This window comes from Ctenopharyngodon idella, chromosome 9 (genome assembly GCF_019924925.1).
Source record: "Ctenopharyngodon idella isolate HZGC_01 chromosome 9, HZGC01, whole genome shotgun sequence".
NCBI classification, from domain to species: Eukaryota; Metazoa; Chordata; class Actinopteri; order Cypriniformes; family Xenocyprididae; genus Ctenopharyngodon; species Ctenopharyngodon idella.
Window position 1 is genome coordinate 17,007,702 of NC_067228.1, and position 24,177 is coordinate 17,031,878.

The 24,177-nt window shown below is 37.0% G+C and overlaps 1 protein-coding gene across 2 annotated transcripts; it reads left to right on the forward strand.

Annotated features, from left to right (window-relative positions):
- Nucleotides 1-392: 392 nt before the first annotated feature.
- appb (amyloid beta (A4) precursor protein b) lies at nucleotides 393-24,135 on the forward strand. Of its 2 annotated transcripts, XM_051905573.1 has the most exons (17): nucleotides 393-632; nucleotides 6,427-6,594; nucleotides 8,301-8,430; nucleotides 8,702-8,814; nucleotides 9,275-9,465; nucleotides 10,907-11,151; nucleotides 11,360-11,530; nucleotides 14,697-14,830; nucleotides 16,312-16,386; nucleotides 16,671-16,829; nucleotides 17,006-17,134; nucleotides 17,214-17,313; nucleotides 17,409-17,612; nucleotides 18,179-18,232; nucleotides 18,514-18,584; nucleotides 18,702-18,848; nucleotides 22,302-24,135. In XM_051905573.1, the coding sequence occupies exons 1-17, from the start codon at nucleotides 570-572 to the stop codon at nucleotides 22,401-22,403; spliced, it is 2,256 nt and encodes a 751-aa protein (XP_051761533.1). In that variant the 5' UTR covers nucleotides 393-569; the 3' UTR covers nucleotides 22,404-24,135. The 2 variants fall into 2 exon arrangements, with proteins under 2 accessions (XP_051761533.1, XP_051761534.1); XM_051905574.1 differs by lacking the exon at nucleotides 11,360-11,530.
- Nucleotides 24,136-24,177: the final 42 nt, after the last annotated feature.

The window sequence follows — 24,177 nt, forward strand, 5'->3', positions numbered from 1 at the left end:
TATTTAGGCTACTATAAATTACTATAGTATTTTTTCAAGGTAGGGTGTCGAGTTCTTTCCGCGAAAGTAACATTTTAGAGCACGTTGAGTAGTAACTTGTAATCTAACCTGAAACGTGAAAATATACAATTGTAAGACTTCCAAGCCTTTTCTTTGACCTCATTTGGAAGTGGTTTTGAGGCTACAAAAACTAAATAAAATCATTTAGTGGCTTTGCTTATTTCTGTTACTTCTAGCCGAAACGTTACACCAATATGATGCTATAGACGAAATTCAACTTTACTATTGTGCCTGCTTTGGTGTTCATTAATTCTAGTGTTTTGATGTATCGGTCAAATTGTGCGGTTTCCTCATTGACCACCTTCATTCTTTAACTCCGTTCTCTTCCACACTCTCCAGACGTGTGGTCAGCTGACTTTCACTGGAGCAGCTGTGTGCTGTCGCGCATTCTCACAAAGCACAAGCAGCATAGACGATAAGGGAACACGGAGCAGAAAATCGCGACAGAAAAACCCTGATCCGCTCAGGACATTTATCCATCAGGACGTGCTGCGCTTGGGAACACGGCCATGGATATGGACCGTACGGTATTCCTGCTGTTAATGCTAACGGCTTTTTCGCTCGCCATCGAGGTAAGAATGGGGATTGTGTAATGGAGAGGGAGCTTGATTCTCCTCCATACTTTAAAGGACGGCCTGGGAGCGAAGGGGAAAAAACGCACAGCTAGAGCATGACACGGATGCAGACAGACATTTTGAGCGCTGCGTGATTGTCAGTTGCGTATTCAAGCATGATCATACTTTTCTCTCATGCAGTTGGTTTTCTTGTCCGTTGGTGTTTTAAATCAATTAAAAAGTGTTGGGTGGAGGCTCCTGGTGCAGGCAGGTTTGCACTAATATTAGGCATAGCGGGCGAACTGTAGCGCGTGAACGTGATACACAAAGACGCGCATCATTCTGGCATCTTTAGTAGCTTATAGGACAACATGGTTTTAATGTTTGGGGGTCATTTGCACACCTTCATATAAAACATTAGCCTCGCATTCGAAGTCGAAACGTGGCATTGAAACATGCTATAATACAGAATTGCACAGTGGAAAACGCTGATATGGCGATTTTATGCTGATGTATCCGTAATGTGTTTTTATGTTAGAGAAAATAAATGTGGACCGGAGGAATATGAACACTTGTCATGCAGATGCGGCTGGTGGAATCATGTAAACATCAGTGACTGACAGCTCTTTATCAAGGGGACATGTGTTAAAGAACGCATTCTCTCACCACCTGCAATTAGCACATTTTATATACACGACAGAAAAAAAAAAGAAATATAAAACCTTTGACTGATTTGCAAGATTGCAGAGCTCTATTTTGGGCGAATAAATGCTGTGGCAGCAATCCGGCGGCCCTCCTTAACCATTCGAGCATCAGAGGACAACGCTCATTCCTCTGCGGCGCCTTTTGCGCATCTATTATTCATACAAGTGTTTTATGAAGGAATTTGCTTTGTTATGTAGGCATGATTGTTGAAATGCGTAAATGATGTAGGACTTGTTCATGGTGGAGAGATTTTGTGAGGAATATTAGGCCTACAAAATGATGTTAGTTGACAGAAGCAAGATGGCGTCCGTGAACTGCGGCGTTTCATTTTTTTTTATCCAAACGGCGTAAAGGCAAAATCTGCTATGGATGGATAAACTTTCTCACTCCCACAAACAGACACGGTTAAACAGACACGCATCTGCACGACATGTTCTTTGCATACACAGATTATTTTTATGGTGGAGTTTATAAGTCTTTATTGACACCTATTGTGTCGGTTTACACATATAGAGATATTTTATTCTACATAGATTTTCTGTAATATAGGTCAATATGAAGATGTGGTGGTGTTGTTAGAGTTCTCTTAAAATATGGTATACCAATATCATGGTGCAAATAATGGGGAGGCTTTGGGGGTGTGACTCATTACAAATATTTCAACATTATTCAAAAATGAATCATAAAATTTCAGTTACAAAGCTACTAAAACAGAGTTTGATGAGGTTACCTAATGTTAGAATATGGTTCCCCTCTGGTTATTGTGTTTCCTAACGTTCTAGGAACACTTCTTTTTAGGTTCTGGGAACCAAAAATTGTTAACTGAGACACTACTCAAGCTCTTTCTGTTAAGATTGGTATGTTTTTCACATTATTATTGATTCACATGTCACAATTATTTCACAACAACGGTTTAAAATCAAGTTTGTGGGTATTATTCCATGTGTGTTAGCTCAGAGGTCACCTGCTGCTGTGTTTCTAAACATTGACTAAATTCATTTCAGTTATATTGATTTTATTGGGTTTTCAAAGTTGATTAAATTAGTGTGGATTTTTGTTTTGTAGGCATGTCAAATGACAATTTAAGTTGTGAACTGAAAAGTACCGTTACAAATTCCATTTAAAAATTGACCCCTTGTACCAGTCAGAGTGCAAAGTATATAAGGACTTAAAAGAAATAAGACCCTCAAGCTTTTTCATTAAAAAGTGTCATTTGTAGGTAGTGTGCCAAAACAAGCTCTGAGAGTTTGTGTTGTCACCTCTTTACTGGTCACCATAACCGTGAACAAGCTGTTTTGCCTGAAAGGTCCCTTGCTTAGTTTGCTTATAATTGGTAAATCTGTTTTCGGTTAGCCTCCATCTGAAAAAGGGCTTCCTTTGTTTGACTGGGAAATGTCAGTGGAACATGTAAACATGGTCCGTTTTAGATTATGTTTTTGAGTGGCACAAAAACTACCTCATTGATTTTGACAGCCTTGAAAATTAAACCAGAGCTGAATGGCTGTTGAAAGCTGCACATTTCATTTTGCACTAATGTGGATCCTGAACTGCTATGACAACCTGACTGAGACACTATTTTGGGAGACTGATATACGCAGATGATTTGCTTTCACAAGTGGCTCAGTGGCTGTGTCAGTGTTAACGCATTTCTTTTATCATGCATTGATGGTAATGATCTCATGTAAACCGATCTATAGCTGAAATTGTGCAGCTTATTGCAGTAGTTAAGACCATTTTGTGTCTAAAACACAATGGTTTTCCTAAAGAGCTAACTACTGTACTGCGGCCAGCGTAATTACAGTATTCTGTTTAAATTGCCCTACAGCATAGAGATGGTTTATTGCACTATAACCACCAAGCCATTTGTTAAAAAAACATTACATGACAGAGTCTATCTATCTATCTATCTATCTTTCTATCTATCTCTGTTGGCTTAATGAGGCAGATGCATATTTCAGACAGCTGGCTGCAGCAGCACTTCCACTGTTTGTTACCCTGGACAAAAGGGGGAAAACACAACAGTCCCATAATCCCTCACGCTCAGTTGAGCAGACAGGGTGGGTCTGGTTGTAAGGGACCTTTGTGACTCACTGGGTCGAGGCCAGGCCAAAGACACACAAAAGAGGACCGCCATTATTCTCTCTTTAACTTACTATAAATTGAATGTCTTCTACAAATATGTTTTCCTTCCAGTCATTTTCAGGACCTCAAAAACTCTTTTACCTCAAACTCATGCTTTATCTCTCCCTTTCTATCTTATTTTTAAATATCTTTCCACCCACTTCAAGAGATTAGACTTAACCCTCAACCGAATAGGCAATAATGTTTTATATTGTATATTACATAACTGGAATTGTGGCTCTATAATAAATTGTTTGTTTACAAGCTTTTGTCAGATATAGAGAGTTTTCACTAAATCGTTTTCTAAATCTTTTATCTTCTGTTATTATATTGAACTCTCAGAACTCTAACTTTATAGTTTTTTGCAAAAAGTGAAATTATTTTGTTTATTCACTTTTTAATAACACACAAATATAGACCCTCAACACATAAACCTATAGTGTTCATATAACGAGTGAGACCATAAATATAGTCATTATATATTTCTATGATGGAAATGAAGAGAAATATACAGTGGGTGCGGAAAGTATTCAGACCCCCTTAAATTTTTCACTCTTTGTTATATTGCAGCCATTTGCTAAAATCATTTAAGTTCATTTTTTTTCCCTCATTAATGTACACACAGCACCCCATATTGACAGAAAAACACAGAATTGTTGACATTTTTGCAGATTTATTAAAAAAGAAAAACTGAAATATCACATGGTCCTAAGTATTCAGACCCTTTTGCTGTGACACTCATATATTTAACTCAGGTGCTGTCCATTTCTTCTGATCATCCTTGAGATGGTTCTACACCTTCATTTGAGTCCAGCTGTGTTTGATTATACTGATTGGACTTGATTAGGAAAGCCACACACCTGTCTATATAAGACCTTACAGCTCACAGTGCATGTCAGAGCAAATGAGAATCATGAGGTCAAAGGAACTGCCTGAAGAGCTCAGAGACAGAATTGTGGCAAGGCACAGATCTGGCCAAGGTTACAAAAAAATTTCTGCTGCACTTAAGGTTCCTAAGAGCACAGTGGCCTCCATAATCCTTAAATGGAAGACGTTTGGGACGACCAGAACCCTTCCTAGAGCTGGCTGTCCGACCAAACTGAGCTATCGGGGGAGAAGAGCCTTGGTGAGAGAGGTAAAGAAGAACCCAAAGATCACTGTGGCTGAGCTCCAGAGATGCAGTCGGGAGATGGGAGAAAGTTGTAGAAAGTCAACCATCACTGCAGCCCTCCACCAGTCGGGGCTTTATGGCAGAGGGGCCCGACGGAAGCCTCTCCTCAGTGCAAGACACATGAAAGCCCGCATGGAGGACTCCAAGATGGTGAGAAATAAGATTCTCTGGTCTGATGAGACCAAGATAGAACTTTTTGGCCTTAATTCTAAGCAGTATATGTGGAGAAAACCAGGCACTGCTCATCACCTGTCCAATACAGTCCCAACAGTGAAGCATGGTGGTGGCAGCATCATGCTGTGGGGTGTTTTTTAGCTGCAGGGACAGGACGACTGGTTGCAATCGAGGGAAAGATGAATGCGGCCAAGTACAGGGATATCCTGGACGAAAACCTTCTCCAGAGTGCTCAGGACCTCAGACTGGGCCAAAGGTTTATCTTCCAACAAGACAATGACCCTAAGCACACAGCTAAAATAACGAAGAAATGGCTTCACAACAACTCGGTGACTGTTCTTGAATGGCCCAGCAGAGCCCTGACTTAAACCCAATTGAGCATCTCTGGAGAGACCTAAAAATGGCTGTCCACCAACGTTTACCATCCAACCTGACAGAACTGGAGAGGATCTGCAAGGAGGAATGGCAGAGGATCCCCAAATCCAGGTGTGAAAAACTTGTTGCATCTTTCCCAAAAAGACTCATGGCTGTATTAGATCAAAAGGGTGCTTCTACTAAATACTGAGCAAAGGGTCTGAATACTTAGGACCATGTGATATTTCAGTTTTTCTTTTTTAATAAATCTGCAAAAATGTCAACAATTCTGTGTTTTTCTGTCAATATGGGGTGCTGTGTGTACATTAATGAGGAAAAAAAATGAACTTAAATGATTTTAGCAAATGGCTGCATTATAACAAAGAGTGAGAAATTTAAGGGGGTCTGAATACTTTCCGTACCCACTGTATACAATACCATTTAAAAGTTTGGGTAAGATTACGTAAGTGTTTTTTAAAGAAATTGTGAAAAGTGTTTATTCAACAAGGATGCATTAAAAAAATCTAACAGACGCAGATTTTTGAATGGTAGTGTATATACAGTATATACATATATTTATATAGTATTCAATATTTTATTGAATACCAGGAGATGTTTTATAAACTTGCTTACCCGCTAAAAGCTTTGGTATAATTTGAACACTGCTAGCAGGGACAACAAAAACAGCAACAACAGCATAAATAAAGCCATCAAACCGTACAGCAATAACCTGATAACAGTCGCTACATAATTTATTCACACCGCAGTGCATTCTGACAACTCAAAACCCAACATTGTTCAATATGAAAGTGATTATCCAGTCGACTCTCTGTTTGGACAATATTTGGTGCAATATTGTTCGCCTAACGTGTTTGTATGTAGATTCAAAGTAATTTCCTTGTATCTGTAAGTCAAACAATATTGATGTCCCTGTCTCAGTGAACCTCATAGAGCATGTTTCGTAGACATTGTAATGTATAGTGCTTTAACTAGATGCGCAAACCTGCTGTTATCTATATCTATCAGACGCTCATAAGCACAGCAACTATTTGATGAATTGTTGAATCTTTGTACTTCCCCATACGTTTGCAGTTTTTCATCTTTACATTGTCATCCTGTCTCTGTAATTGAATTAATTAAATGATATGGTGCTTACTTAATCAAGTTAATCACAGTTGATCGTATAGATCAATATTTGCTGAGTGAATCCCCACATGAAGACATCTGAAGATCATAGGCTTATGTGATAATGGTTCCTCATGTTCCTGCTGATTGTGCTGTTGGCAGGTGCCATCGGATGACTCAGTGGGCTTGTTGGCGGAGCCCCAGGTGGCCATGTTCTGTGGGAAACTCAACATGCATATCAACGTCCAGAGTGGCAAGTGGGAGTCGGATCCAACTGGCACCAAGAGCTGCATCGGCACCAAAGAGGGCATCCTTCAGTACTGCCAAGAGGTAATGAGAGAGGAAAGATATAAAACGAAACGAGCAAGTGGAATGAGTTCTGCTGCTGTGTCAGTGTTAGTTGTCAATAGCTTTGTAAAAGATTATTGTATCGTGATTACTTTAGTAATTAAAGTCAATTATATAATGACAATCACAGTAATTAATAGCCAGTGGGGCTTCTGAGCATTACATAAGCATGCCAAGTTCTATTTAGTGGTCAACTGGTATGAGTTTGTCAATGGCTGATGCTCTTATTTTTATTTGGGTAGCAATGTGGACAATAGCCAATGTAATGCCAATATACTCTACTTTTCAAAGGTTTGGGTTCAGTAAGAAATCTTTTTAAAGAAATTAATACTTTATTCAGCAAGGATGCATTAAATTGATCAAAAGTGACAGTAAAGACATTTCAAATGTTGTAAAAGATTTCTATTTCAAATAAATGCTGTTCTTCTGAAAACAGAATCCTGAAAAATGTTTCACAGTTTCCATAAAAATATTAAGCAGCAAAACAGTTTTCAACATAAAAATAAATGTCTCTTGAGCACCAAATCAGCATATTAGAATGATTTCTGAAGGATCATGTGACACTGAAGACTGGAGTAATGACTGCCAAAAATATATTAAAATAGAATTTTAAATTTTGTAATAATATTTCACAATATTACTGTTTTTGATCGAATAAATACAGCCTTGGTGAGCATAAGACACTTCTTTCAAAAACATTAAAAAACCTTACCGACTCCAAACCTTTGAATGGTAGTGTATGTTTGCAAATGAGAGTACATAATACATACAAATATTTGAAATCAAATGGTTATTTTATTAAATATATACTGAAAATTGAGTCACAAATATTTAAAATCTAAACTGACCCTTTTTACACATTCTTGGTCTTGTTGTGCAAAGAGAAATTTTGCCACAAAATATGTGACCCTGGACCACAAAACTAGTCATAAAGGTCAATTTGAAATTGATTGATTGAGATTTATACATAATCTGAAAGCTGAATAAATAAGTTTTCCATTGATGTATGGTTTGTTAGGACAGGACAATATTTGGCCGAGATACAACTAGGCCTATTTGAAAATGTGGAATCTGAGGGTGCAAAAAAATCAAAATATTAAGTAAATCGCCTTTAAAGTTGTCCAAATGAAGTCCTTAGCATTGCATATCCACTCACAAAAATACATTTTTGATGCATTTACGGTAGGAAATTTACAAAATATCTTCATGGAACATGATCTTTACTTAATATCCTAATGATTTTTGGCATAAAAGAAAAATCGATAATTTTGACCCATACAATGTATTGTTGGCTATTGCCACAAATATATATATAGGGGGGGGAGTGATTTAATTTTTTTTTTTTTAATCACAGTTATTTAGTTATTCCAAGAAAATAAGAAAAAAAAGATATTTGTGTTTTTTCAATCTTTCATTAAAATGTATTTTTACACCTCTGAAACGACATTTTGTTTTAGATGATGTCACCAACCCCTCTAATTTTTCTACATTCTGATATGTACCACCTTCTTTTCACCACCAATCACTTACCAATGAATAAAAACAAGATCCTTCTTCCTTTTTTTCTCATTGAATAGCCTATTTCACTTGGAAATAGGTCAGATTATGCAAGTAAAATTGATTGCCAATGGCTTTTCTGTTAACCTCAACAAGAATTGGTAATTTGTACCTTGTCTTGACTCCCACAGGTATACCCAGACCTCCAGATCACTAACGTAGTTGAGGCCAACCAGCCCGTCAGCATCCAGAACTGGTGCAAAATGGGTCGCCACCAGTGCCGCAGTCACACGCACATTGTGGTCCCCTACCGCTGCTTGGGTACATATGCATGTTTACATTAAACTATCTTTCAGTGTGATGATTACATGAGTACTCTGCCACTCCTGGGGTATTAACCTGGATTTGTGAGACATTAAACTAATTCTTTTAGCGTGGCTGTTGTGTGATTTCCTATCATCCTTCCTCATCAGATAAGATGAGATTCATCAAAACAAAACATTTGCTCAGGATATTTTACCCTGCAAGTTACATATCAGCAGAAATCAATTTGAGCACCTGGTGAGCAAATGTTTGTTTTTGTTTTTTTTAGTTGGGGAGTTTGTAAGCGATGCCCTTCTCGTCCCAGACAAGTGCAAGTTCCTGCACCAGGAGCGAATGGACATGTGCGAGAGTCATCTGCACTGGCACACGGTGGCCAAAGAGGTCAGAGGCCACACCACATGATATTTAATTGTGTACTCTTTCACAAAGTTATAAAACCATACGCAGCTGTAATTTGTGCCAGAAAAAGCGGGATACAGATCAGGCACCTCCAGAACTGGATCCAGTTCCTACTTTAGTGGATCCCCATCTGAAAAGAAATATATGCTATGACTTGTATATATATTTGCTACTTATGTTTAATATAAAATGATATCCCCGAAAATGCATTTTTTGTGCAAAATTTTTTGTTAATCTTATTTTTTTTGTAAAACAACACATGCTAAACATGTCTATCCATGTTGGATAATGATGCAGGCAGATTATGATTGAATAGGATGTATAATTAATCTCTATCTAACCCACAACAGCATTCTGCTTATAGCTCTATGATGACTCAGCACCTTATACCTCTCTCGCTTTCGTTCTCGCTCACACGTTCCCTGTGGCTGCCCCTCTGCAGTCCTGCGGTGATCGTTCCATGAATCTCCATGACTACGGCATGCTGCTGCCGTGTGGCATCGACCGTTTCCGTGGTGTAGAGTTTGTGTGCTGCCCCATGGAGGAGCAGAAGGAGTTAGACAGCGAGGAGCAGGAGGAGGCCAACTCAGATGTGTGGTGGGGCGGCGCAGAGGCCGAGTATACCGACAGCAGGTACACAAACACAAGTAGTATTATTGACACTTCGTTCTGAGACCACTAGTGAAAATGTTTATTTACAAATTATATCAGCATAAAAAAATAAAATAAATGAAAAAACAAATAATAATAATATTTTTGTAATTTATTACATCCACCATTTGCTTTCATGACAGCAGCACACAGGCTGCATGAACTTTGTGTAAAACCTGATTATTATGTTCTCCAGCATGATTTGAGAAAGATGAAAAGCATCCCCTATGGCAAAAAATATATTTTGGGGTCAAAATACTGATCAAAAGTGATAATATAATAAAGCACTAAATATTTTCAAATTGAAAATGTATTTTGTTAAATTTTCTAGTGGCAAAATATATTGCAAAATGTACGTAACACATGGAAAAAAAAAAATTTTCAATTAAATGAATGTACTATATTTTAGTTCAATAATGTTTTTTTATTTAATATTTGTATTTTTGGGGATTTTATGGTACTAAATTATATTTATGGAATAGTTCAATAGGTCAATTTATTACTTTAATCACTTTTTGAGCATAGACCTGAAAATGAAATTTTCAACTTAAACTCGTAAATCTTGAATGCTTTGAAACACAAACTTAAGTTTGGTCCTTTTTTTAAAGAAGACACATGGTAGATTATTGCTGATGTGAAAAAAGTTAAAATAAAATAAAATAAAATAAGAAAGTAAAAAGTTTGTTTATTATTATGAAAAATGCATAAAAATACTATTTTTAAATTTTATATGAAATATATATTTTCTAAAACATGTTTTACTCTAAAACTGTGAGAAAATCAGAGCCATAAATCTAAATAAGTTCCAAGTTCTAAATATATTCCAAATTTGAGGTTGATATCTCAAAAAATAAGCTTTCAGTAAGATTTTGTTTGGGCGCAGTACCAAACACTCACTAGATAAAATTCGCTTACCATTTGTTTACATTGTGGGAATTTTTGACAGCAAACGGTACAAGTGTGACTATTTTTTTCCAGGACCATTTAACCTTTTTGAATCATGTCCATGATTTTGTATGTTTGTGTGTGTACACATAACAAGTTTCGTACCATTCCGATGCAGAATGATTTTTTTAACTGTATATTTTTGGCCCTTTTTGTGTATTTTAAAATAAATGTATGAATATATCAGATTTTTTTTGCCATATATGATATTTGTGCTTTAATTGAGGAAAAACATCTGATCTCTGTACAAAGGAGTTCACATGACCAATGTCACAAACTTTCTTTTTTGATTAGTCACCAAGAAATAGTGCAGAATCTTAAATATGTCATGTTCATATTGTATAATTCCTTGTTTTACAATTTTCACACTGCTAAAAATCTTTTCATTTGCTGGTTTAAATTATATTTTGAATCCCACATTTTCATTGTAGTCTCAGACATGCATATGCCATGATCTTTATCCATTTTTGCATCACAGCGTACTGAGAGAACAGGCCCCAACCAAACCTGAGCCTGCTGTGACTGAGGATGATGAGGATATCAACAATGAGGAAGAGGAAGTATGGGACAACGATGAAGATGGTGATGGTGAAGATGATGAAGATGAGGAAGATGATAATGAAGACACAACCGACGAACAAGACACCAGCGAGCAGACCTCCAACGTTGCAATGACAACCACTACGACTACCACAACAGAGTCTATAGAGGAGGTTGTGCGAGGTGAGATTTGTGTATGTATATGTGTCCATATGTTGACATTGTACATTTCAGTGGTACATTTCAGTATCCAAATGTAAAAAAGACACCTTTACAAGACATGTTTGAATGATCTTTGTGCAGTTCCTAGAATACACAGGATAGGCAAAACTTGAGCAAAATGTTGCATATGAACATTTAAACAAATCAAAGAGTGTCTCTTCTCCATTAGCGGTGTGCTGGGCCCCTGCTCGGTCGGGGCCATGCCACTCCAGGTTGCCTCGCTGGTATTTTGTGGTGGAGACTGGCCGATGCGCCCCCTTCATCTTTGGGGGCTGCGGGGGCAACCGCAATAACTTTGAATCAGAGGAGTACTGCATGGCTGTCTGCAGCAGCAGTGTGTGTAAGTCCAGACGTCTCCTGAGAGGAAGTTCATCTCTCTGCTAACCAGCACATCGTCTCTTTCTCACTTTCTTCGCTTCATTCGTGCTAAACTCACAAGCTCAGCAGATGGCTGGATGCTTTAGCCCGCATGGATTACAGGTCTCTGTGAGGTGACTGTACAGGCAGAGCGCTTAGTTCCTTTAGTTTAACCTCCTGCTGTCTTCTCTGAGCACACTGGAACTTTTCTTAAACTCTCCATCTGCCTTTCCTGAATCTACAGCACCATGGTAAAATAAATAATATATTTGTGATATTCAAATCCAGATTGTAAATGATAAATTAAAACACTGGGTAAAGGGCTGAATGGCGTGATGCTTGCTAGTTTTTCTGTTTTGATCTTTTTCTGATGAAACTTAAGTTTTAACACAAGTGTTGCATAATATGAAGCTGTTTGGGCACTAATGAAAGTCTTATCATACATATCTTAAGTTTTGTGCATCAAGTTCCAAATTAAAAAAGGACATAGTCAAATTGATATTTTTTAAGTATTTATTTGACTGAATTATCCATAAATGGGCGTACATGCATAGCTATTTAATATATAAATATTTCTTGGCAGCAGTGCAATTAAGATGCTATTTACACTAAGTGAAAATAGCATATTTTCTTAGCGATAGATGCTATTTACACTAAGTGCAAATAGCTGTAGATGCTATTTACACTAAGTCAAAATAGCATATTTTCTTAGCGATAGATGCTATTTACACTGAGTGCAAATAGCTGTAGATGCTATTTACACTAAGTGACAATAGCAGCATTTTCTTAGCGATATGCTATTACACCAGGTGAAAATAGTGATAGATTCTGTTTACACCATGTAAAAGTATCAGTTCTTTGCAATAAGAGTAAATAGTAATTAGATGCTATATATTGGCAGATACTATTTGCACCTCAGTATTTTTGTACATTAAACAGGATGCAATAATATCATAGTGTAAATGATTATATTTATTAAAATTATTAAATGGATGCTGCCTTATTGGGAGAATAAAAACCCTCCCTACACCTTCCCCTAACCCTACCCAATAAACACTTTTAATATGATTAAACGCAGTTTGCAGTTTATTTCCACTTTTAGAACATTATTTTCATTTTTATTGAAAATAAATGCGAACTCAGCAAAAGGTGTCAATCTCGCTTAATAAAAGCCAGGTTTGTTAGCCTTACTTGCTACTGTTGCACCACTGAATACATTGAATCCTGTGCGTCTTTTTTAAAACGTCAGTGGCCCAACCAGACATTGGTGGGCGAAGCTAGTGTAAATAGTGTTTGCCAACAAGGGAGGCTATTTGCACTTAGTGTAAACAGACACTCTGATATTCCCTCCTCTGGAAATTCCAGCAAAAGTAACTAAATCGTAATATATATATATATATATTATTGATGTGATTTAACATTACTTATAGTGTGATATTAGATTTTGTTCATACAATACCTTGTCTTTTTATTGTATTGTCTTCACTAGCTGCATGCATAAACAAACAGTGCAACCTGTGTAATTTGATTCATGCACAAAAAAAATAGTAGTATTTAAAGACCAATTTTAAAAATGTAATTTAAATAAATAGAGAAAATTTAGTTCTAATAAAATCTATTTTATTTTTTTATTTAATATGTTCTTAGGATTATTTATTTATTTATTTGTTTATTTATTTATTCAATCATTCTTTATGATGGGAAATATTTTCAAACACTACAGTGTTTTTATGTGTGTGTGTCCGTGCATTTTTGTGATTATGAGGACACAAATTTGTATAATGACATGGGTATTACAATGGTATTACGACGTAAACATGAAATATGAGGACATTTCATGAGTCCTCATATTTAAAATATCTTTAGAAACATACTAAACAATGTTTTATTAAAAATGTAAAAATGTGATTGGTAGGTTTAGGGATAGGGGTATTGTAGTGTAGGGGGAGAGAACGTACAGTTTGTACAGTATAAAAACCATTACGCCTATGGAATGTCCTAACTTTGATAGCAAAACAAACCTGTGTGTGTGTGTGTTTGAGATTCAGCCACTACAGATTTTGAGTAGATACTGACATATTTGATAGCGTGAATGTTTGTTGACAGTACCTGCATGTCACTGAGTGGATTTCTTAACCTGCTGAACACTGCACTTCTGAATGTACCTCCCCCACTCTCTCTCTCCGTTTGTGTTTATCTCTGTGTGTGGGCCAGTGATGGAGCTGTAGTCGGCCTCTGGTCAGACCAGTCTGCGGCAGTGGTTCAGTGGGCGGTTTCCACTCGGTTAAGCACAATGCTGGACTCTGTGGGAAAGTGACAGCGGAGCAGCCCTCATTCTGACAGGGCATATTCCTCACAGCCAGTTTGGCTGTTCCCGCATGCTCGCTGTCAGAAAGTGTCACAGCAGCCTCACAGGAGCTGCTGCAGAATACACACTTAGAAATACAGCTCTCACACCCCCACACACATACAGCGGCACAAAAAAGTGTTTGGACACTTATTCCACAATTAAAAATGTCACCGCATTATACATTTTTAAACCTAATAGCATTTATTTTAAAGAAAGGTAGCTCAAGCACACTTAAAAAAATTTTTAAAAATGGTAAAACAATAGACAAACTGTTCAAAATTAAGACAAAAGTATTGTATACTTATTGGAACATGTCTGCATGTCTCTATGAAATTGAAAACTGTTTACTCTTTTAATATTTTTTAAATTCCTGGTCTTATTTTGCATTATTAATTGATGCCAATTATTACAAAGTTCTGCGACGAAGTCTAGTATAATTTGTGTGCACATGCCTCATATTTGATATTTTCTACTTAATGCACTGACATTTATTTATTTTTTAAAAGTGTCAAAACACTTTTTCGGGGTCATTGTATATACACAGATCTATCATACTGGATGATTTTCCAGCATGAAAACTCTTTTAACTCTCTGAGCGCACCTAAAACATGCAGTGTAGCAACTTTTGGCAATAGCAATCTCACACAAATGTTTCTGTCTTTGCTAACATATTTGAACCTGCATCTGAACTAGCTGTTCTTTCCCAGGAGTCTTCACTCTCATTGCTGTAAGGAAGATTCTCTGGCTCACATTTATCTGTTTTTGACACTCACTGAACAAGGCGTCTCACTCTCTCTAGTGCCAACCATGGCCCCGAGCCCTGCTGATGCGGTGGATCGTTACCTGGAAGCTCCAGGAGATATGAATGAGCACACACGCTTCCAGAAAGCAAAGGAGAGCCTGGAGGCCAAACACAGAGAGAAAATGTCAGAGGTGAGAACCTGAGTAGAGTGGTATAGTGCAGTTATATGTGCAGTGCAGTTACAGCATTGAGGCAAAGTTCTCTTACAAAAACTGTGATGTGTGTGTGTGTGTGTGTGTGTGTGTGTGTGTGTGTGTGTATCTTAATGTCTGTGTATAACATAAAGGGTTAGTTTACCCAAAAATGAAAATTCTGTCATTAATTACTCACCCTCATGTCGTTCCACACCCGTAAGACCTTCGTTCATCTTCGGAACACAAATTAAGATATTTTTGATAAAATCCGGTAGCTCAGTGAGGCCTCCATTGCTAGCAAGATAATTAACATTTTAAGATGCCCAGAAAGCTGCTAAAGACATATTTAAAACAGTTCATGTGACTACAGTGGTTCAAACTTAATGTTATGAAGCAACGAGAATACGCCAGCGTCATAAAAACTGCCTAATATGACAGAAATTGTTTTTGGAAAAAAAATATTTGAAGTGTAATTTAATTGTTTAGTTTGTCTCACGTCCCACTGGAATACAACGAGAGGGCGATCGAGACGCTTTGGCTTCACTTTTCAGGACTCGTGTGGTTCGCTTGTTCGGAGCACGTATCAAACTGCCCCCAGTGGTGAACCATTGAAATTTCAAAACACTTGTCACGTAACGAAGCCTCGTTTACTGAAATCACGTGACTTTTGCAGTTAGATACGCGCTCCGAACCACTGATTTGAAACAAAAGATTCGTAAAGCTTCGAAGCTGCTTGAAGTGGTGTTTTGAAATCACCTATCACTAGATATTGTTGAATAAAGTTGTTTTTTTTTGTTTGTTTGTTTTTTTTGTTTTGTTTTTTTTTGGCGTAAAAAGTATTCTCGTCGCTTCATAACATTAAGGTTGAACCACTGTACTCACATGAACTGTTTAGTAGCTTTCTGGGCATTGAAAATGTTAATTAACTTGCTGTTAATTCAGGCCTCACTGAGCCATCAGACTTTATCAAAAATATCTTAATTTGTGTTCCAAAGATGAACGAAGTACGGGTGTGTAATGACATTTTTGGGTGAACTAACCCTTTAAAAGGGTGATTTTTTTTTTTTTTTTTCATCATAGGAACCATTATTTCACCCAAACATTGTACATTTACAATGTTTAATGCAGAAAAAACTTTAAAAATGTAGTTAAAAACAAGATATATATTTATTTATTTACATTAATACGCACAACAGTAGATAGTATTACATAGCAATCTTTACCTACATATATATTTTACTAAAACATTTAAAGCAGTTTTGATTCAGTTCAGTGAAATGGTGTGTGAAGTGATTCATGAAAATGTATCAATGATTTAAATGGTAAAAGATTGGTTAAGAATGGTTAAAGATACCGTTGTACATGTCAATAGATTTTACCATTGTACATGTCCAAAAACATTTTTTAGTTACTAAGTGTTAAGAATTCACCTAGTGATGCTATTTCCCTGTTTTTCCATCTCTCTTATCTTTCTTCAGGTAATGAGAGAATGGGAGGAGGCAGAGAGACAAGCAAAGAATCTTCCTCGTGCTGATAAGAAGACCATAATTCAGGTAACCTTATTAAATGTGAATGGGATATGTTGGCTGATGATTCATAAGCAGTGAACGGCAGAAAGTAAACATAGTTTATTGTTCATATAATGCAGTGGTTTGTGAACCTGTTATATAAAAGCACTTAGCGGGGTTGCGGTCCAAGTGCATTCAGATTTAGTAGTACAGCATACATTTCCCATTAAAGCGTAGCGGGGATTTTCAAGGGGATTAAAAGGCATGGCTTTTTATTCTTCGGGATTAATAAAGGGCTTCTGGCTTCATGCCTATTCTTGTTTCTATAGCGCTTCCAGGAGAAGGTGGAGGCGTTGGAGAAAGAAGCGGCAGGAGAGAGACAGCAGCTGGTCGAAACCCACATGGCACGAGTGGAAGCTCTGCTGAACGACCGTCGCCGTCAGGCTCTGGAAAGCTACCTTAGCGCCCTTCAATCTGACCAGCCTCGGGTATACGCACACAACAATATGCACATTATATTTTTCATAGATGTGTTTACAATAGTAATTTGTATAATTTCTTTGCCAGTATGTCTCATATCTTCTAATCTAATATCTGAGTAATGGATAAATGGAAACAACTAAAGAAGAAAAACCTGTTTTCTCCTGTGTCCCATCTCATACAGCCTCGACAGGTTCTCAATCTGTTGAAGAAGTACATACGAGCAGAGCAGAAAGACAGGCAGCACACTCTCAAACACTTTGAGCATGTGCGGGAGATGGATCCGAAGAAGGCGTCCCAGATTCGACCATTTGTAAGCTTATGTCAAGTAGTTCTTTAGATATAAAATATGTAAACACTTCAAACTTCAGTTTGACCCCTTGTGCTCATAGGTGATGACCCATCTGCGTGTGATTGAGGAACGCATGAACCAATCCCTGGGGTACCTCTACAAGGTGCCACAAGTGGCTAATGAAATCCAGGACCAAGTGGGTGAGTGTGAAGTGCTTTATTTAGTGTTGAGTTCGCTGTTCACATATAATTTAGGGAACAAGTTTCAAACTGGGGTCTACTGAAACTTTCTCCAGCCCTGCTGGTTCAGCATGACCAGGCGGAAGTCACCCAACAGCTGTCATCTCTCCAGAGTAAGATGATGGTTAGCTACGGGAACGACGCCCTGATGCCGGACCTGCCTGACAGCACCACCACCCTGGACATACTGCCACCAGAGCAGGACGGCCTGGGCTTCATCCACCCCGAAAGCTTCAACCAGGCCAACACTGACAACCATGGTAAACATAAGCACAGTCAATGATAGAACTGAACTGCAAAACTTTAAAAGGCCCATTTTCATGATAATTATAAACAGATATCAGGTAACCAATCATATACAACTATACACTGCCGTTCAAAAGTTTGGGGTCAGTAATTGTTTTTTTTAAATGTATCATGATTTCCACAATAAAAATATTAAGCAACACAACCATTTCCAACATTGATAATAATAAGAAATGTTTCTTGAGTGCCAAATTAGCATATTACAATGATTTCTGAAGGATCATGTGACACTGAAGACTGGAATAATGATGCTGAAAATTCAGCTTTTCCATCACAGGAATAAATTACATTTTAAAATATATTAAAATAGAAAACAGTTCTTTTAAATTGTAATAATATTTCACAAGATTACTGTTTTTACTGTATTTTTGATCAAACAAATGCAGCCTTGGTGAGCAGAAGAGATTTCTTTAAAAACATTTAAAAATCTTACTGAACCAAAACTTTTGAACGGTAGTGTAAATAATCAACAAACAATGGATTTAAAAGAGACTGAACAGCTTTTGTTTGTCTTGTTCAGTTGAACCCGTAGATGCCCGTCCAATTCCAGATAGGGGTCTGCCTACGAGACCCGGTAAGTGTGTGCTTATTTACAGCAACTGGTTTGTTTAGTTGCTTTGTAATCAACATATTCAGTTGATATAGCAACACTTCGTAGAACTGCTTTGCAGCAGAATTTGAATTTGTCTCATATTTGATGAAGTTTGTGTCATTGATCATTATTTTCCTGTTTATCACCGAAAAGCTGCATTGAAACAATCTGTATTGTATAAAACGCTATATAAATAAAGGTGACTTGACTTGACTTTAATACCACATATCTAATGAATATATTCATACATGTATATTTTTCAGAGATTCCAAAGGTTCGGCTGGATATTGAGGAAAGGCACAATGCTGGTTATGATGTTCGTGACAAGAGACTGGTACAACAATTAACAAATATTTCGCTAGACACATACATGCAGACAAAATATGTATTTAAATATATGTATTTAATATTTCACATGCAAAAAGTAATTGATGTGTTTGTGTTGAAACAGATGTTCCTTGCTGAAGACATGGGCTCTAATAAGGGAGCTATCATTGGGCTGATGGTGGGTGGAGTTGTCATCGCTACTGTCATCGTAATCACCCTTGTTATGCTAAGAAAGAAGCAGTACACTTCCATTCACCATGGAGTTATTGAGGTGAGAAACATGTTTAAATATCTTTCCATCGCCATTTTGTGATTTGCAAACTTGGAAATGTCATGGAAATTAATAGAAATGTCTTTAAAAAATTTCTGCTGCCTGCGCTAAAATATTTTATTAGCTAGAAATAGCTCTTTTTGAGTGCAGTGTTTTTTAAAATTATTTCTTGAGTTTACTTGTTCATATAATCAGAGAGAAAAAGGGGTAAATAGATTTGGTGTGCAGTCCATAATTGAAAATTCGAGCTTGAATTGAAGTCGAGCTCTTTTGCCAGGTTCAGACTACACAAAATAAGCCTGATTTTGGCACAATCCATTTGACATAGGGTGTCGTGGTGATTCGTAAATGACAGTGGGCGTCAGAACGTAAGAATCGATCGTTTTATCTCATATAGTGTGTCATAGTGGGCGACACCCGACACCACGTCTACGAAGCTTCACGACTTCAGGACAGAAAGACTAGCATGTTTAATGTGAGTTTGACCAATAGGAGCACAGAAGCTCTTCCGTACACAGCTTTCAAACATGGCGAAAGGAAAGAAAAACGATAGTATTGGTGTTGCTATGTGGAATTATGCAATGGAGGAAAGGATTGTGGAGCTATGGCAACAATACGGCAAAAATACCTCTAATGACATTTCTCCAGCATCCCTCTTCCTCCCCTTCTCCAGCTTTAGGCCTGTATTTGTCATCCTATGTATTTTTTCAGATTTCCCCCTGTGTAATACATAGGATGACAAATTTAGGCCTAAAATGGAGAAATGTCATCGGAGAAAGGTTACTGCTTATATATTGATTGAAGCTTGATTGGAAGGATTATATGAACAAGCTCCTCCTTAAACTTACATTATGAACTTTTAAAAATCCTTAACCACTAGGGGTAATCCAGTAACATGCGTTTGAGAATGCATATAAAGTCTGATGCTCTTCGTGTTTCATAGCGAAGTGTTGCACTGAATTGTTGTTCATCGCGATTTCAAAATAAAAGTTTATATCCTCACCCTGAGTTTGCATGTTTTGGTGTCCACATGTTATTGTTCAAGAAATTACAGTGGCTGTAGCATTTCTATCGTAAAGAAGTGGCCAAATATTAAAGATCAAGCGGATTTGATCATGCTGTAAAGCCAGGGTGTCAAAATCGATTTAGGTTGAGGGCAGGATGGGAAAAAATGTAACCATGTGCGGGCCGATTTTTTTTTTTAAACCTTAGTGAGCTGACAGTTACATTAATATTAACCATACAAACTACACATTAATTTGCAAGGGAAAAAAACACACTCTTTGAAAACTGCATTTGTTTTTACTGCGAAAAGACATTTTTTAAAATAATGTTTTATTTAATATTTTTTATTATTGTTTTTTTATGGCCAATTCCAATTTTTTTTTTTTTTTTTTTTTTTTGAAGCAAATTTTGCTTGCCAATTTTTTCTTATTTTTTTATTTATTTGTTGTTTATTTGTTCTATAACAGGTCAAACTGGCCTTAAACAAAAAATATGTGTAGCCATTTGGTATACAGGCACCACTGCATAAGCAGTTGTTTTTGATTTAAATTAGATTGTATAATTTCAAGATTTACAGAAAAAAACAGCACGTTCTGACTTTATAGCTTTGTGATATGCTACATAAGACACCTGCACAAAACAAAAATATCAGACAGACTGAATGAAAATGCTAATTCACTCTCTGACAGTAGGTGGCGCTTGTGGAACAGCAGTGATATAGCGTTTCCTTGGTTACCGCTGTACACAAAGCAGTGAAACTTTTCTGAAGACAGTTCCCTTCTAAATTACATTCATATAAAACTCAATTCAATATTTATATTGTTCTTCCTATATTTCACAAACAGTGAGCTTGGGCTGGTACAGTATTTGCTCTGGCGCGTCTGTGTTCTTCTCTTTGTGTCCGTATTCAGCATGTGGCTGTGTTAATGTCCTGTTTATAGACTTTGCAATCATTTCCCAAATTGTCATTTGTGTGGAAATATTACGAAGCAGTTTGTTTGCAAGTCCAGAATAGATATTGGCCAAAATAAAACTAATAACCCTTCGGATTTATGGCCGGTGGACCATGCTTAATTATTGTTTAAATCATCCCCTGGGCCGGATTGGACACCTTTGTGGGCCGTATTTGGCCCGCAGGCCTTGGGCCTCATTTATAAAATGTTGCGCAGAAACCGTCCTACATTTGATCTTATGATCATTTCTCAGATTTGCGTACATGCGATTCATAGAATAAACGTACACACAGAAAACGAGTGTACACCTCTCTTTCAGATGTGAAATCTATAAATCGCAAATAATCTTGAACTTGCGCACAGCTGAATGCTTTCAGTTCTCCACGTTTTAAAGGACACCTAATTAATGTCATTTACATATAAAAGATCAACAGTCATCATCCAAATCCTTGGCGCACAACAAGAATAGCTTAGATTTCCAAAAACCAAGTGTGTACGTCTGCTCAGACCCTGATGTGGCGCTAAGCACTTTTCCACGTCAAATATTTTATAAATATGAGTGTTGGCGTGGATTTAAGCGTACGCACACTCTAAGATCAAATCTGTGCGTACGCACGCTTTATAAATGAGGCCCCTTGTGTTTGACACCTGTGCTGTAAAGTATAACAACAACAATCACCGGACTGTTGGCGCCCTCTTCAGGCATTTGTTATAGTACATAATGTACAAAAGATGACTATGTTTATATTATGTATATTACCTTATGTATTTTAACAGTGTTGTTCAATAGAACCATATGATTACTTGCTTTTGATACTTTATTTTAACCAATTTTTATATATTAAAGGCTTGTTCACCTATTTTTATTGCCACAAAAAAAAAATCCAATTACTTGATTTATTGTCAAAATAATCGACCAATTACTTTATTACCAAAATAATCAAATTAAAAAGACTATTTTTACAGTAATATATTTCATCATTGAAGATTTCTTAAAAATAGTGTTAAAATATTGTCTCGTCCCGTTCTCATGAACCCAATATTGTGTATCATCTCGTCTCATGAGCTGTGTATTGTCACACCCCTATTATCCATTAATCACGAAGGACTGGAAAATTCATGGAAAATTCATTCAAGGACTGGAAAGGTCATGGAAATTCATATCAAAACACCTAAAACTATTAAAAATCATTTTCATTAATTGAAATAAACTTGAAATAAAATAAAATATAAATATTAGTTGAAAAAACTTAAACTTAAAATAAAAAATTAAAATGTTAAAAAAAAAAATTAAAGCTTAATAATAATAAAAAATACTATAAAAAAATTACTAAAATTAAAATAAAACTTGAAAATATAAAAATAAAGGCTAGTTCATAATATTAATAAATGCTTTAATAGTACTACTTTAAGATAAAAATACCAGAATAACACTGCTAGTAAGTAATGAAAAAAAAAAACGCATTTAATGACCACCATATATTTTTTATCTCAGGTTGACGCAGCAGTGACCCCTGAGGAACGCCATCTCACTAAAATGCAGCAGAACGGCTACGAGAACCCCACCTACAAGTTCTTCGAGCAGATGCAGAACTAAAGAACCACTTCAGATCCCTGCACTCCCCCTCACCAACACCATCAGCACCATCACCCCACTGCATCAGGACAGAGAATGCAGACTGATCCCTCATACACACTATTGGTCAGCTCTGTCACCATGGAGATGAGAGTGGCTTCCATCACCTGACCATTTCATCCAATCGAATGAGCGCTCAATCGTTTTGCACAGAAAAGTGGTGTATCATTGCTGCCCATCCAGCCATCTGTCAGTATGATGGTCCATCTGTGCGCTCACATGCTTGTCCGTCACAGCACTGTGTGGTGAATGAAGCTCTGTGTTCTTTAACCATGCATGCTTTCCTTCTAACTTACCCATGATTCTCTAATCCATCCAGTTTTTTTTTTGTTTTTTTTCGTGACCATTTTTGTTCCCCTCCAGAAATTTCTTTAAGCACTTACGTCTCCTCTTTTGTTTGCACATTTCCTTCCTCTTTCTCCCTCCTTCCTTCCGTTTTCCTTGGCAGTCAGATGATGCGGTGCTGTGTTTGGCACATGAGGCTCCAACCGCAAACAACCAGATGCAGAATAATGTACTCATCAATAAACTTTCCATTCAGGTTTTTTTTTTCTGTAAAAAAAACAAAAACAAAAAACCCACACATCTAAAAAAAAAAAGTAAAAGGTAAAAAAAAAAAAAAGATAAGAAATGAATGTTTTTATTTTATGTGTAATATGTATTGAAATAAGGCAGAAGCTAGCTGTATCTATGTAGTGCATGGAAATTTTAACAGAGAGACGGTTTCTGGATCCAAACACAGACTTTGACCTCTCTCTCATGTAGAGATTTTAGCTGGATTGTACATTTTATTGTCTTCTTGTGATCACATTTTAAATAAGTGAAAAAATCTGCTTGGCTACATTGTCACAGGGACATGCTTTAATCGAAGTGTGCTTTTTCTTTCTTTTGGACCATGCCACGCACACTTAAATGGTTGCATGGGGCTGGAAAAAGATGTATGTATTGTATTATGAAGTGTAATATTAGCCCACGTTTTGGTTTGTTAGCGTTCTACGCACTCTGCATTTTTTTAAGGGTCTGCACCCTTTTTGCCTCATTAAATTTTATTCCATGTCGGGATTTGGTATGGGGCCGGGATTAGGGAAAGGAGGTATGGAGTGGTGGGAATTTGCTTCAGAAATAGCCACCATTTTTATGTGATTTTTGTCCTATTTTCCCTTCTTTGTACTCCCCCAGTGTCTGTGATATTCACGAACACATTTTGGGACAGAAACACCTCACCTTTTCCCCTCTTTTATTGTTTCACTGAAGTATGTCCTAGCACCTTATAGGCCAGAACAGGTAGGAAGGGATGGGTAAATAATGAAATATTAATGTAATGAGTTCATGCCATGGGGTCTTTTGAAATGACCTTTTAAGTTATTTTGAAAGTGCCATGATTTTGAAGGAAATTGTGAACTGTTGTAAAATGCATTGTATGAGACAGCCATTAAACGATTCAAACATTGTGCAGTTATGTCACAGTGCACACTGCTCATTATGTTCCTGTATAGAATTACCTTAGCTCTAAAATCTGGTGTTGTGCTGATTTGTGGATACTCTGAAGTGAGTGTCTGTGGTCAGTAGGGAGCAGAGAAAGCTCTTTCTGTGACATTTTCCTTCAGTATCTATTCAAATCATTGGCTTAGAAGGGGAAAAAGCTTTCTACAACACTGTAACCCATGAATAAAGTTTTGAATGTACATATAAACTCCTTGTGATGTGCTGTTTTGGTGCACAAAACAAGAAAAAG

Excerpts from the sequence above, each read along its gene's own strand:
- appb (XM_051905573.1), top strand. The coding sequence starts at position 570 with ATGGATATGGACCGTACGGTATTCCTGCTGTTAATGCTAACGGCTTTT. Across the intron at positions 14,831-16,311 it reads ACAGAGAGAAAATGTCAGAG|GTAATGAGAGAATGGGAGGA; the intron begins GTGAGAACCTGA and ends ATCTTTCTTCAG. Across the intron at positions 17,135-17,213 it reads CGTCCCAGATTCGACCATTT|GTGATGACCCATCTGCGTGT; the intron begins GTAAGCTTATGT and ends TTGTGCTCATAG.